The 12,462-nt window shown below is 37.8% G+C and overlaps 3 protein-coding genes across 6 annotated transcripts in view; 1 reads left to right on the forward strand and 2 right to left on the reverse strand.

Annotated features, from left to right (window-relative positions):
• The window catches only part of coro7 (coronin 7), a 103,387-nt gene extending 98,639 nt beyond the window's left edge, over nt 1-4,748 (reverse strand). Inside the window, exons 1-5 of the mRNA XM_079253335.1 lie at nt 4,649-4,748; nt 2,836-2,932; nt 2,525-2,605; nt 2,080-2,150; nt 1,047-1,233 (exon numbers count right to left, since the gene is read on the reverse strand). Coding sequence (XP_079109461.1) covers nt 1,047-1,233; nt 2,080-2,150; nt 2,525-2,605; nt 2,836-2,932; nt 4,649-4,708 — 496 coding nt within the window. The 5' untranslated portion in view covers nt 4,709-4,748. The remainder of the gene's footprint in view (nt 1-1,046; nt 1,234-2,079; nt 2,151-2,524; nt 2,606-2,835; nt 2,933-4,648) is intronic.
• A 350-nt stretch (nt 4,749-5,098) lies between these two features.
• dnaja3a (DnaJ heat shock protein family (Hsp40) member A3a) lies at nt 5,099-11,109 on the forward strand (the record flags this gene model as incomplete). Of its 2 annotated transcripts, XM_079252238.1 has the most annotated exons (12): nt 5,099-5,342; nt 6,332-6,468; nt 6,549-6,632; nt 6,751-6,963; nt 7,053-7,205; nt 7,282-7,429; nt 8,794-8,858; nt 9,040-9,168; nt 9,247-9,362; nt 9,508-9,605; nt 9,714-9,849; nt 10,068-11,109. In XM_079252238.1, the coding sequence occupies 11 exons, from the start codon at nt 5,099-5,101 to the stop codon at nt 9,833-9,835; spliced, it is 1,509 nt and encodes a 502-aa protein (XP_079108364.1). In that variant the 3' UTR covers nt 9,836-9,849; nt 10,068-11,109. The 2 variants fall into 2 exon arrangements, with proteins under 2 accessions (XP_079108364.1, XP_079108365.1); XM_079252239.1 differs by lacking the exon at nt 9,714-9,849 and having other exon boundaries at nt 10,068-11,107.
• A 150-nt stretch (nt 11,110-11,259) lies between these two features.
• hmox2b (heme oxygenase 2b) overlaps nt 11,260-12,462 on the reverse strand; it is a 6,445-nt gene continuing 5,242 nt past the window's right edge. For all 3 annotated transcript variants that reach the window (XM_079252717.1, XM_079252715.1, XM_079252716.1), the window contains exon 7: nt 11,260-12,462. This exon is cut by the window's right edge and continues 1,010 nt beyond it. The gene's annotated coding sequence lies outside the window, so the exon portion shown is untranslated.

The following is a 12,462-nucleotide window of genomic DNA, read 5'->3' on the forward strand; positions in this document are numbered from 1 at the left end:
CTGCAAACAGATGATCATTTAGAGAGATAACAGAAGACACAATACTAAGGTCAGGTTTGATAGGGACAAAATTAGAAATTAAATTCTTGGTTTTTTGTTTTTTTTTTCAAATAGGAGACATAACACACACAATGAACACAGAATGACAGCACATAGACAAACAAGACAAAAACACATTAGTCACAAAAGGTCAATGAATGGGGAGAGATGTAGCCATAAATAAAGCACAAGGAATTCACAAAACACAATAATAAAAAGTATGGATAATTTACATCAAATAATGGTTTTCAAGTTTCAGCATATATATGAAATTATGAGCATGATACACATGACATTCTATTGGCATAAGTGAGCACAGCACAGCTTGTGTGAATTTCTCAGTTTCACCGTGACACCAAACAGATGGGGGGGAAAAAAAGGGTGCTCTTGTTAAGACAGTTACACACTTGCAAAAGGAAAAACAAAAACCCAAACACACACTCACATATCTTTGCTTTCGGATCTTGTTCATCAACCACAAATAACAAGAATTACAAATGAATGTGATGAAAGACGTGGGGATACAGCTCATAAAAGGCTGGATCAGCAGTGAGCAGCAGCAGCCAGGCTAGCTGTCATGGGATGAGTGAAGGAGTGTAGTGTTTGTGGGGTGGTAGGTTGGGAAGGGGTTAAGGCCAGAGGATAGTGACTATATCCTGAGGCCAGTCTGTGGAGACTGGGATCAGGACTGCAAATCAAAACATTACCTCTGCTGCTCCAGCTCTTAGACAGAGCCACAGGGCTGTAAAACGTAAGCAGTGTCAGTCAGACATTCTCAAACGAAAAAGGCCAACCGACCACTTCACTCCGTTCCAAATATATACTTATGTTACACACAGAAAGAAAAAACATGGCACAACACAAATTGAGGATTAACTGACAGAAACTGAAAGTTACATGTCAAGACACAAAACGTAATGTACAAAAAAGACTTTGACAACTTCTGTGCTACATGTTTTCATTTTGACTATGCACAAAACGACGTGAATATTTTTAAATGAAGTCACCTGCGAGTGGTGCTTCCTGGCGGCAGACGTCCCAAATCAGGGCAGACTTTGTGGTGCCAACAGCCAGCAAGCCAGAAGAAGTGGGGTGAAAATGCACCAGCTCCAGTCTGCCTTGACCTGGATGCAGCGTCAGCTCTGGACTGCCGGGCTGCTCCTGCTCTGGATTGCACAAACGCCACAGTTTCACCTGCATATACAAAGATGGAAAGAAATTAGGAAAATGGATTCTTTTCTCTTTACAAATTCTAAATGCTCTCTTTTTTTTTTTTTTTATACAGGAAATAGTTCTTACACATGGGTGCCATTCCTTTCCTTCACATATGTTCATGATAATATTCTCAGCTGTTTTTTTTAAGTCATACAAGGTTCATGACTCGCAACTACACACAAGTCGTCAGGTCATAAACCTCTCTAAATGTTGGAACTACACTGATAATGTTGGATTTGGGTTGGATTTCTAGCTGATGTTGACAAAACAGTTTGGCTAAATGATAGTGTGATCATAGTTGAAAAACTATGTGTCCTCTGTTTATATATTTAGCCTTGTCATTAAAAATACAAAACTAAAGTTGTATAATCATTCACATAGCTCAGCACAACCAGCTTGGTAAAAAAAAAAAATCCTATCCCTTTCTGGGATAGGAAGAGGGAAAGTGCTTAGTGGATGTTTGGCACTGCAGATCAGTTCAGTTTAGTTCAGTTCAGTTTGTGTGTGTGTGTGTGTATGCGTGTGTGAATGTCTGTGTGTGGCAAATGTTTCTTTACAGGCCTGTGAGGTAAACCGAGCTGCTGAGTTTGAAAATGCAGACCCAGATTCAGCACATTCACCTGTGGCTGGGGAAAATGTGGGTGTCTTCTTTAAAAGGTTTAAATAACAAAAACCAAGTGTGTTCATGTTGCATTCAAACCCCTTCCAGAAACAACAATGATATCAAGAACTGAAAATGAAATTATTTTAAGTGTACTGCAGGAAGACAAAGCCCGATAGAAAGGACCAACAAATGAATGAACACAGTGAAGAAAAACAGCTCACCGTTTCATCAACTGAGCAGGTTGCCAAGAGGCTGTCATCAAAAGGGGAGAAGTCCATGTCAGTCACCAGATCTAATGGAGATGAAGAAAAGCTATTTAATTTCTAGGGGACTGTATGCAAGTTTCTTCTTTAATAATACTTTTTTGTACAGCTAATAAAATAAATAAAGTAACCACATATAAAGAGAATACCATTTATGGTGTACTTCATATATTATTTGTACACAGATTATACACTTTATGCTGTGTTTTAAAGCTTTGATCGATATACCAAATGTTTAGTCAAAACTTCAAAACAGGTTGGTATTCCTCAGAACTAAATTGTGCTCAATTCCACATGTATGGCAGTAAAACAAAAATGCAACTTGACATGTTATTAATATATCTGATGAGAGCAGACTTAAAGTATATATATATATATATACATATATATATATATTTACTACCAGAATGACAGGAAATCTGGGTAATGGTCCACTGGCCATTTGAGCCAGGTTTGACTGAAGTCAGGCCCACCATTCCTCCCCCTGTACACATACAGCACAAAGGAAAAGTTAACATGGTCAAACTTTTAAAACTATTATTTACACACAGCTCAAAATGAATATTGATAATAATCAAGTTAATTGATTTTTATCATTTATCATATTCAAAAGAAACTGATCTTGATAAAATGTAAACACAAGTAAGTTTAAAACTATAAACAGTGGATATCTGTGATAATTGTTACTGTCCAACAACACTTTTGTTGCCATACCAGCATGCTCTGTATTGAAAGCCACCAGCTTGGAACTTGCTTTAATGTGCTTCCCCTGGCAGGAAAAGGAGCCGGCACGGACATCGTTGATCCATTCCTACATTTAAAGAGTGCAATATAAAAGCAAGAAGAACAAAATGAACCAGATACAGTGGGGGATCCAGCAGTTAAAAGTGCAAACATAATCAGACTGCTGCAACAACTACAAAAAAAGGGGGAAAATAAGAAAGAGAACTCTGCAATAAACAGGAAGGATCTCTCTGAGTGCACACACTCTTTTGTGCCTCAAAATGAGCAAAGTGCTGAGGAAGTGTAAGGGCTTTTTCCCTGCATGGCTGTGAACTCTTAAAACCTCTTGCATAACATTAATAAAGGAAGAGCAGCATGAGGACAGCATTTCTGTACATCATGCTCCAACAACTACTGCTGAGCTGCTCTTCAAAAACTAAAAGCGACACTGAGACATTGTGCCTTTTTACAGAGAGCGCTTCACTGCACCAACAGTTTTACTTAGTAAGGACATAGTTCTGCTCTTTTTCATGCAACTCTGCATATCATCACCCATATTCTACACCTGTTTCTTTCCAGAGAGAAACGAGAAAAAACACACAAATGCCCCTCAAAAGTGTGCTAGACAACTTTAAATTGAAATAAAATCCAAAATAAAAAACAACAAACAATAAAAAACAACATTTCACTTGATTTATTCTATTTAACCTGTGAAAAAGTGGTGGGGAAACTTTAGAAATAAACTTTGATCTGTTGTAAACAAGATATTGTATGTGTTCCAGCATAAATTCCTGAGGATTCAAGAGTTAAAACTAGTGTTAACCTTGAAACCATCTATATGCACATAATTTGGAAGAACCCTTAAACTAATGAGTGTCTATCAAATAACAGTTGGGTACATTTATTTCTATACAAATTCACGGTATAATTGTTCAAGTGTTTCTGGGTCATCTGAAGACAAAAACAATAATTCATCTATGCTTTCTTTTCTTGTCTCCTTCTATATTAGCACATTTCTCGATTAGTTTTGTCTCTTTTCCTATTTACACCCTTGCCCTGTTTGTAATGACAGCACATGACTGTGGCTTGGAAACAGCTTCATGCCAACGTGAATAGCTAGTTTAGCATTCACAGGAGCAAAGCACCACTGTGCAGAGATTGGAGAGATAGCAAGATTATCCACTGTTTCTCTGCATGCCAGACATTTCACTGTCTCGGTGAAAGCATACAAGGGAACACATCAGGTATGGAAGCTGCGGGCGCTTTACCTCGTAACTGGTGGGTTCAAGATCAGATTTGGATGCAAGACACATAAAGCCTGCTCCAGACAAGTCTAGTCCTGCAACCTATGACAGCTATCACTATAGAACAGACAATCGATAGTCGTATCACTTATGAGATTTTCCATTCAGATTTTAATTTTTCTCCTTTGATACAACGAATCTCGTCAGAACCACTTAAGACTTCAAGGTGGCCACACAAGGATTGAGAAAATTAAATCATTTCTCATATAAGCCTGATGATGGGCGTAACAGTAACATCCTATGGCGCTTAGCATCTCCACGCAATCACGCGGCTCGTAGTGTCTACTAGTAGCCCGTAGTTCGTGCAAATGCCGGTATGTTAATTATTTTTCTCCGTCCATCTCTCCTGTATAGGGTTCCAGATGCAGGAAGTTTGACATCCCTCGCAAGCAAGCAGGCGTTCCCCCAAAGTAGCTCAGCTAATAACCAGTGCTAATATTACCCTCGACAGTCGTTTGTTTTGTTTTGTTTTTTTACACAGAAGCTCGTGTGCTACTTACATCTTTCTTAGAAACTTTCGGAGTCGTGTTTTTGAATTTGGAGGTCTTAAAGCGATTCATGCTGCCTTCTCAAACTGACTTTTGTGCCTTCCGGGTGTCTGTGTCGAGCTGGTTGATATTTCAGGGTGCTGCTCATACTACAGCTGACAGCCCAGGTTCACCGCGCGGTGTGCGCTCGCTTTGCTTCACTGAGCTGTCCGCTATTTGGCGGGATTACACTTTTCTATGCGAGACAACAACCAATTGTACTAAAAATCACCCCCGGGCAATAAAACATTTTAATATATTGTAACTTGTATGTTCAACAAAAAATAAACTGAAAATGCCAACATTTTTTTTAAATTTATATCCAAACGTTACCAGTAGGATAGAGTTCATAAAGAAGGAACGACATAGTTTTTCTTTTACTTTATTATTTTTGTCGTCACTGACGCTTCCTTCATCCCGAACATGCGCAGTGTGTGCAGTGCCGTCTCTAATCTAGGAATGATGGCGTCCTCGGCTGCTCGCTGTTCCTCACGCTGGTTTACTGTCGTCGTGTCTTCTGGATTCCGGGGAACTGCCAGTTCTGTTCTTTCGTCTGACAATGGAGGAGTCCGACGGCTTTCAACACTGGGAGCAGAAAAACTTTGGCGAGGAGGAAGCCTGGGGTGCAGCGGAGCTGGGAAAACGTTGACATTGAGAGGGTTGTCAGGTGAGCCATATGATATTAGCCGGGGCTAAGCTAGGCCAGGCAGTTTTCTCTAATAAACTTTAGTGACGCAAGGTAAAATAATAACATAAAATGAACTAACATCTTCTCAAATGAGCGGTAATAATTCGATGAGCTATGAAAACTTAAGCATGTACTTTGAAGCAAATGAGAGTTGATCAGATGTGATGTAATCAGTCCTGCTCACTGCTCTCAATGCCGGTGCAGCAGCAAATTGTGCTGCTGAACTCTGGGGCAACTGCAGAGGTTTTTATCCAGCTTTTTTTTTTCTGCGTGTAATGATGGCTGTTTCCAAATAAAGTGTTGGATTACACGGGGTTCAATCCAGCCCTCTAACCCTGATCATATCATTCGCTAATATTGTCTTTCATCAGGAAAGTTGTTATGCAACAATAGTCATACGTTTATACACTAAAATATATGTTGTTTAAGCCATCAATATGATTGACACATCGTGCAATGTTAAAACATTGTCCAGGATTGTTGACCAACAGTTGTGTATTTATACCAGGGGTTTCCAACTCTAGTCCTTAAGATCCACTGTCTTGCAGCATTTACATACATCCCTGCTCCAACCCCTTGAATCTAATAAGTGGCTCCTTACCACGCTTCTGCAGAGTTGAATGACTTGCAGATGATGGAATATTCAGACATTTAATTCAGGTGTGTTGGAAAAGGGATGCATCTGAAAGTTGTTGGATCGTAGATCTTGAGGGAACATACTTGAACACTCCTCATAGCAAAGAGATATATGGTAAACAGTTAGTACAGGGTAAGATTAGGAGACGTTCTGTGTTATTTTGTTCAGTCTGAGTGAGATTCAGACCTTATGTATTGTATTTCCCATACTAAAACTTAACAGAAGCTCCCAGTAGCTATCCTAAATGTGGTGAGTTTTCAGTTTGCTTTGATGCAGCTGCAGTACAGCTTAATAACTTTTTTTTTGTTTCACTCTGCTGGGAACCTTACAGGCATCACATCACCACATGTAGTCTACACCCTGTCCTTTCACACTAGTGCCTCATCTAGCAGCAAGCAGGACTACTACCAGATTCTTGGGGTACCTCGCACAGCAACCCAGAAAGAAATCAAGAAAGCCTACTACCAGGTTTGTGAAATGGACTTACTGGAATAATTTGTGATAGTTTTTAATAAGTTCATCATCATATTGTGTTTGTTGTTCTTCAGATGGCAAAAAAATACCACCCGGACACCAACAAGGATGATCCACAAGCTAAGGAAAAATTTGCTCAGCTGGCTGAAGCATATGAGGTTTGTTTTGGTCTTTACTCAAGGTTTTACTTGGCACAACTACCAATCATCTGTTTCTTTCATGTTTCGGTTGAAATTTAAGACTCCTAAACCTTACTTTTCTTTTTCCCCTCAAAAGATCCTTAGTGATGAAGGGAAAAGGAAGCAGTATGACACATATGGCTCTACAGGCTTTGACACTGGTCAAGCTGGTGGTAGAGGAGGGCAGCATTACTGGACTGGACAGGCCAGTAGCATCGACCCAGAAGAGCTTTTCCGCAAAATCTTTGGAGAATTCTCAGGAGGTCGTGGCTTTGGAGACTTTAACGCCATATTTGATCAGCCACAAGAGGTTAGTGACATCGTAGAATAACTTTATCATACCATCATTTATAATAACTATATCATTCACACCTCTGACTCCATTTGTTTTTGGTGCAGTACATCATGGAGCTGACTTTCACACAAGCAGCAAAAGGAGTCAACAAAGAGATGTCTGTTAACGTAGAAACAACTTGCCAGCGTTGTGATGGTAAGGGTCATGAGCCAGGCACTAAAGTTCAGCATTGCCATCACTGCAATGGTTCCGGCATGGTAAGAACTCTGATAGGTGTATCGATTTATCTTCTTGTTGAAAGCTTTTTCTCAACATGTGTCTCCCTCCTCGCAGGAAACTGTGAATACAGGCCCATTTGTAATGCGCTCAACATGCCGTCGCTGTGGCGGCAAAGGCACAGTCATTTCCACCCCTTGTAACTCTTGCCGTGGTACTGGACAGACAAAGCAGAGGAAAACTGTGATGGTTCCTGTGCCTGCAGGTCAGATACACTCCTGCATCTTTCAGCCATTTATTTTATTGCAATCTGTAAGTATCTCAAAAATATTTTTTTCCTCACTAAGTAAGTACGTTTTGGTCCTGGTCAGAAGTGGTATTTGGTGTTGAGTTTAGTTATTTAACTTAATCAGGGAAACATTTGCACACAAGCATAATTTTTAATCTCAGACTATTTTTTCTTTTTTTTTCTGACAAATTACTAATTTATTAACCTAAAATCTCTTCAGCTTTGGTTCTATTTGAACAAAAAAAGTTGAATTCTGCTATCATTTTAGTTAAACTCATTTGCATTGAGTGAGAAGGGTTAGTTTAGGGTTAGGTTTGGGTTATTTTTTGGTTAATTTATTACCACATAGCATATGTTTAACATAACTGAACTATGTTTTTTACACTGGTTGCCTGTCTGTCAGAGGACAGACATTTAAATAGTATTGCTAGTCTGTAAAACTCTGAATCGTTTCGGATCAAAATACATCAATGACCTCTTGAACTAGTATGGCCCTACCAGACCCTTCAGGTCATCTGGATCTGGCTTTCTATCATTTCCCAGTCGGAACTAGAAATGGAGAAGCTGCAGCCTTCTTTTCTTATCATTTACATTTACTATTATTGAATTTTCAGTTGTTAGCATTGTTAGAACAAATTAACAAACATTATTATACTTTGGCTTTTTTTTACAAAGGTTATTGACATGCACCACCAAGGTTTGTTACATCATAAGTTAATAAGCTACGAGCTATGGTAACAAAAATAAGAAAGGAAAATAAGAGGAAAAATAAAAATCCTGTGACTTGCCCACATTAAATAAATATCCACCCAACCACCTGGTCTCAGCTGCATTTGAATAGTTCTTGTTTAAAAGTTCAAATTCGCACTGTTTTTTTTTTTTTTTAAAGCTTTTTTTTTTTTTAACTTGATCATGTTTTGACATTCTTCTCCTTTTTCTCGTTGTTGTTAAGCTTCTTATTTTCTTCACTTTCAATGTTTCTGTAAAGCACTTTCAATCCCCCTGTTGTTGAATTGTGCTATACAAATAAACTTGTCTTGCCAATCTTTCATTTCCATTATTTTTAACCTTTAGTAATCTTTCTTTATTTTTAATCTTACTATATATTATCAAGCTAAATAGTCTCTGCATACTTATCCGTCCTATAGGAATGTACATACTTAATATGTGTTTGTCTTTGCATAAAATAAGATACTCAGCCTGGGATCCAAACAAATCAATTTGTTCTGGCAGAACTTGTGTTTGTGCATTTGTCTGGGGGTGTTAGAAGCAATATTGTCAGCTTGATAATGCAAATAAGATGAACTAATCCTGTGTGTTTTGGTTTTTTTGTTTTGTAGGAGTGGAGGATGGTCAGACTGTCAGAATGCCAGTTGGAAAGAAGGAGATTTTTATCACATTTCGGGTTGGTATTCACTGTTTCTGGCCATTGATCTTTTGTCAGAACCAAGTCTGACATGAATTAGTTTCAGGTTGACTTTGAAATAACACTTAAAAAAACTTATGTTGCTTTTTGTTTCTTTTTTTTTTTTTTTTTTTTTTTAATGTTGACACTTTGTTACAATATATCATTGTGATGTGTTCAGGTTCAAAAAAGTCCAGTTTTCAGAAGGGACGGTGCAGACATCCACTCCGATGTTTATGTCTCTGTAGCCCAAGCCATCTTGGGTGGCACAGCTAGAACACAAGGCCTTTATGAAACACTCAATTTATCAGTAAGTGGAGACATATTATTGGTGAGCATTTCAGCCTCTTGCAGTTGTATAATTGACTTGAGCAATTTCTTTTTCTAGATTCCAGCAGGAATCCAGACAGACCAGAGGATCCGCCTAGCAGGGAAAGGAATTGCTCGAGTCAGTGGCTATGGCTTTGGAGATCACTATATCCATGTCAAAATAAAAATACCCAAGTAAGATGTCAAAGATTACCGTTTTCTTTTAGTAAAATTTTGACTGTTGACTTTTCACCCAACAAGAAGCCTTGTAATTGACTGAAATGGGTGCTATAATTTCCTAATCTTTAAAACTGCTTTTTTTTAAATTTTTGTTTTATAGGACACTGACAGACAAGCAAAGAGCTCTGTTGATGAACTACGCTGAAGACGAGTCAGACATAGAGGGGACAGTGAACGGTGTTACTGCCACCAGCACAGGTACAAGACAGTCTTGCTGAAAAGATGTTTAGTCCCTTTTTCTCTCCTGTAGCCGTCTGAAATGGGGTTAAACAAGGGTACTTAGATGGAGTGTTCATTTCTATCCAGGTGGGGGCAGCAGTTGTACAAACTCTGAGGTAGGGCAGAGTGGGCATGGCCAGAAGGAGGCAGAGTTGCCAGAAAATGAGGGCTTCCTCTCCAAATTAAAGAAATTATTTAGTTCTTCCTGACAGCCACAAACCAGGTAAGACTGGTTAATATTTCATCTCAAATTACTTCCACTGACATCACTATTTACGAAACACTGTTTCAAAATTTACATTATCTGGATTGTGGCTGTCATAAACAATGAAAAATGTACCCCTTGCATTCGGTCAGATATCTAGCCACTTGATGGGACACCATAAACTGCTCTTAAAATTTTCAGCTCAGCAGCTTGTTTATGTTTTTATTTTCTTAAAGGTAAAAGATCTTCCTGGAACTGAGGACTCATCAGCAGGTCAGATTGCAGAGAAGACTCTAAATCAAGAACAACAACATGACAGACAGTGACAGAAACAAATGACTGCTGGATGTTTGTTGTGGCCTACAAATGGGTTATTATGTAGAAGGACCGTAAGAGACTTACTTATTTAACCCTGAATTTAAAAACAAAAAATAATCCAATGGATTATCCTCACTATTCCTCTGTCCAAACGGATCCACGGACAAAAAATTGCCAATCTCGTGAACAACTCTGCATTACAAATATCTATGAAGGCAATTGGGGCTGCAAAGACATTCTCATAGCATCTGTGCATGTTGGCCCCTTGTAATTGCCAAAAAAAAAATGGTAATTGCACAGTCCACATTTCTAAAATAAATTATTGTACTGTCATCAAAGAGTCAATAAAGTTTTATTTAGGAATAAACGAGCTTCCAAGTTCTGTGTTGGTTCTGCTTTTCATGCTTCCATTTCTATTAAGAGCACCGTCACCATTCAGGTTAAACAGTGAAATGACATATTTACATACTTCATATGCATATATACTACATTCCACAGTGTTGAAGGATTCAAAGGTGTCTGCAGTAGAAAGTTGCTTTTCTATGTGATACTTTCGGAAGGGTCTGCTTTCCTAAAATGTGAGGTTACAGTGGTACATTAACAGCTGTATAATTTACATTTATGTATCCTATAGAAGCCATAATCTGTACAGCTTCAATAAAGTTCTGCTGTGGGAGAAGCCTGTTTCTTACTGAAGTAAAAATCAGATTCCCTGAATATGAATACCACAAACACTACCAATGTTTGAATATTAGGAAGCTTCTATTCAACATGTATGGGTATCATGTAGCTTTAATTTATGCAGTGAAAATAAATTTATTAGTGTGCGTGGACATGTAATGACTGTTGGTACATTTCTCCATACAAGTTATGGTAGAAAAATTAAAGATTACCAATGTCTGCCAGATTCTGCCAGTGAATATCATAAATATCTCAAAGCTTTGTGTTAATGGCAGTTGCTTTCAGTGTGAACATTTGGTTTCTTAGGCAGCAGCTCCATGAGGTTTAGGGTGATTGGTTGAGATTGTGTTGTAATTCAAATTAACATGAATATTTTTGTGATTAAAAAAACAAGCAAATCAATCAGCTTTACTTCAATATGAAGAGGAAAACATTTATTTTAGGAAAAGCAGAAAAACCTGGATTTTTCTCATACAATAAGCGTTCCAGCCAATTAATAAAGCTCTGGCTATAAAAAAAAGGTATTACGGGTTTATTAAGTAAAACCACAAAGTCCACACGAATGCAAAAATTCTTGCTTTATGGCCATTAAGTACCAGCTTGCCTGAGATTTAGGTCTACTGAAATGCATCCAATCATACTTTTATAATGACTGATAAAATACAGAACTGCAAGAGAATGTTTCTTTTTTAGTTCATCATATGCTTTTAATTCAATTAAACCCAAGACTCTTAAATGCAAATCACGTCATCACTTGCATTGCCATCTGAGTTATCAATTAGCTGCATCATTGTTGCTTATCAGTAAAATACTTCACATCTATTTGCAGAGAAAACCGTTGTGCAAATACACGTAATATACACCAGGCTGAAATGTAGTTTATCAAAGTTCTTTTGGTATTATGCATTACAACCTCTTGAAAACAAAGCAAAATGTCTAAAATGTTGTCACTGATAGGGTGAAAAAGGGAGAATGTTACTCAACAAATGGACAAAGCCAAGCTGATGAAGAGTATATATCGGTGTCAGAAAACAAATCGCAACACCCACACACATTTATCCATCATGCAATTAAGCTGCATGGCCATTACAAGAACACAAAAAGCACTACTGTTAAAGAAAAAAAAAAAAAAAAAAATTTCTGTTAGAAAAAGATAAGCTTTTTAAACTTACATCCTAATATTGGCTCTTATGGTAGATAAAACTGGTTAAGAAGGAAACATTCATGAATAGTTAGGCTGTGCAATGAAACAGTATTTGTTTTGGTCTAAAGATAACCCATCACATAATTCTAATGCTAAAAATTGTACAGTATAAGTGAACATGCACCAGGAGACATATTATTCTGTATCATTGCTAGAATCTGAAAGCTAACAATAAATCTGCCACTTGTCAAAAAAGCTATTTGGTTTCCATCACTTATCTCACAGCACAAATTTGCAAACTTCTTGGAAACGTTAGAGGATGATAAAAATGAAGCATGACAGTTTTCAAATTATTTGTAAGTAAAAAAAAAAATCAGTATAAGATGTAAGAATAGATTTCCATATACACATCTGCATAAGTCGCCTCATGAAAACAGTCTGTCAAGCAAACACCTAATGTGTTGTGCAAAAAAATGCAAAGTATGTTT

Source organism: Telmatherina bonti, assembly GCF_933228915.1.
Source record: "Telmatherina bonti genome assembly, chromosome: 14".
Taxonomy (NCBI): Eukaryota; Metazoa; Chordata; class Actinopteri; order Atheriniformes; family Telmatherinidae; genus Telmatherina; species Telmatherina bonti.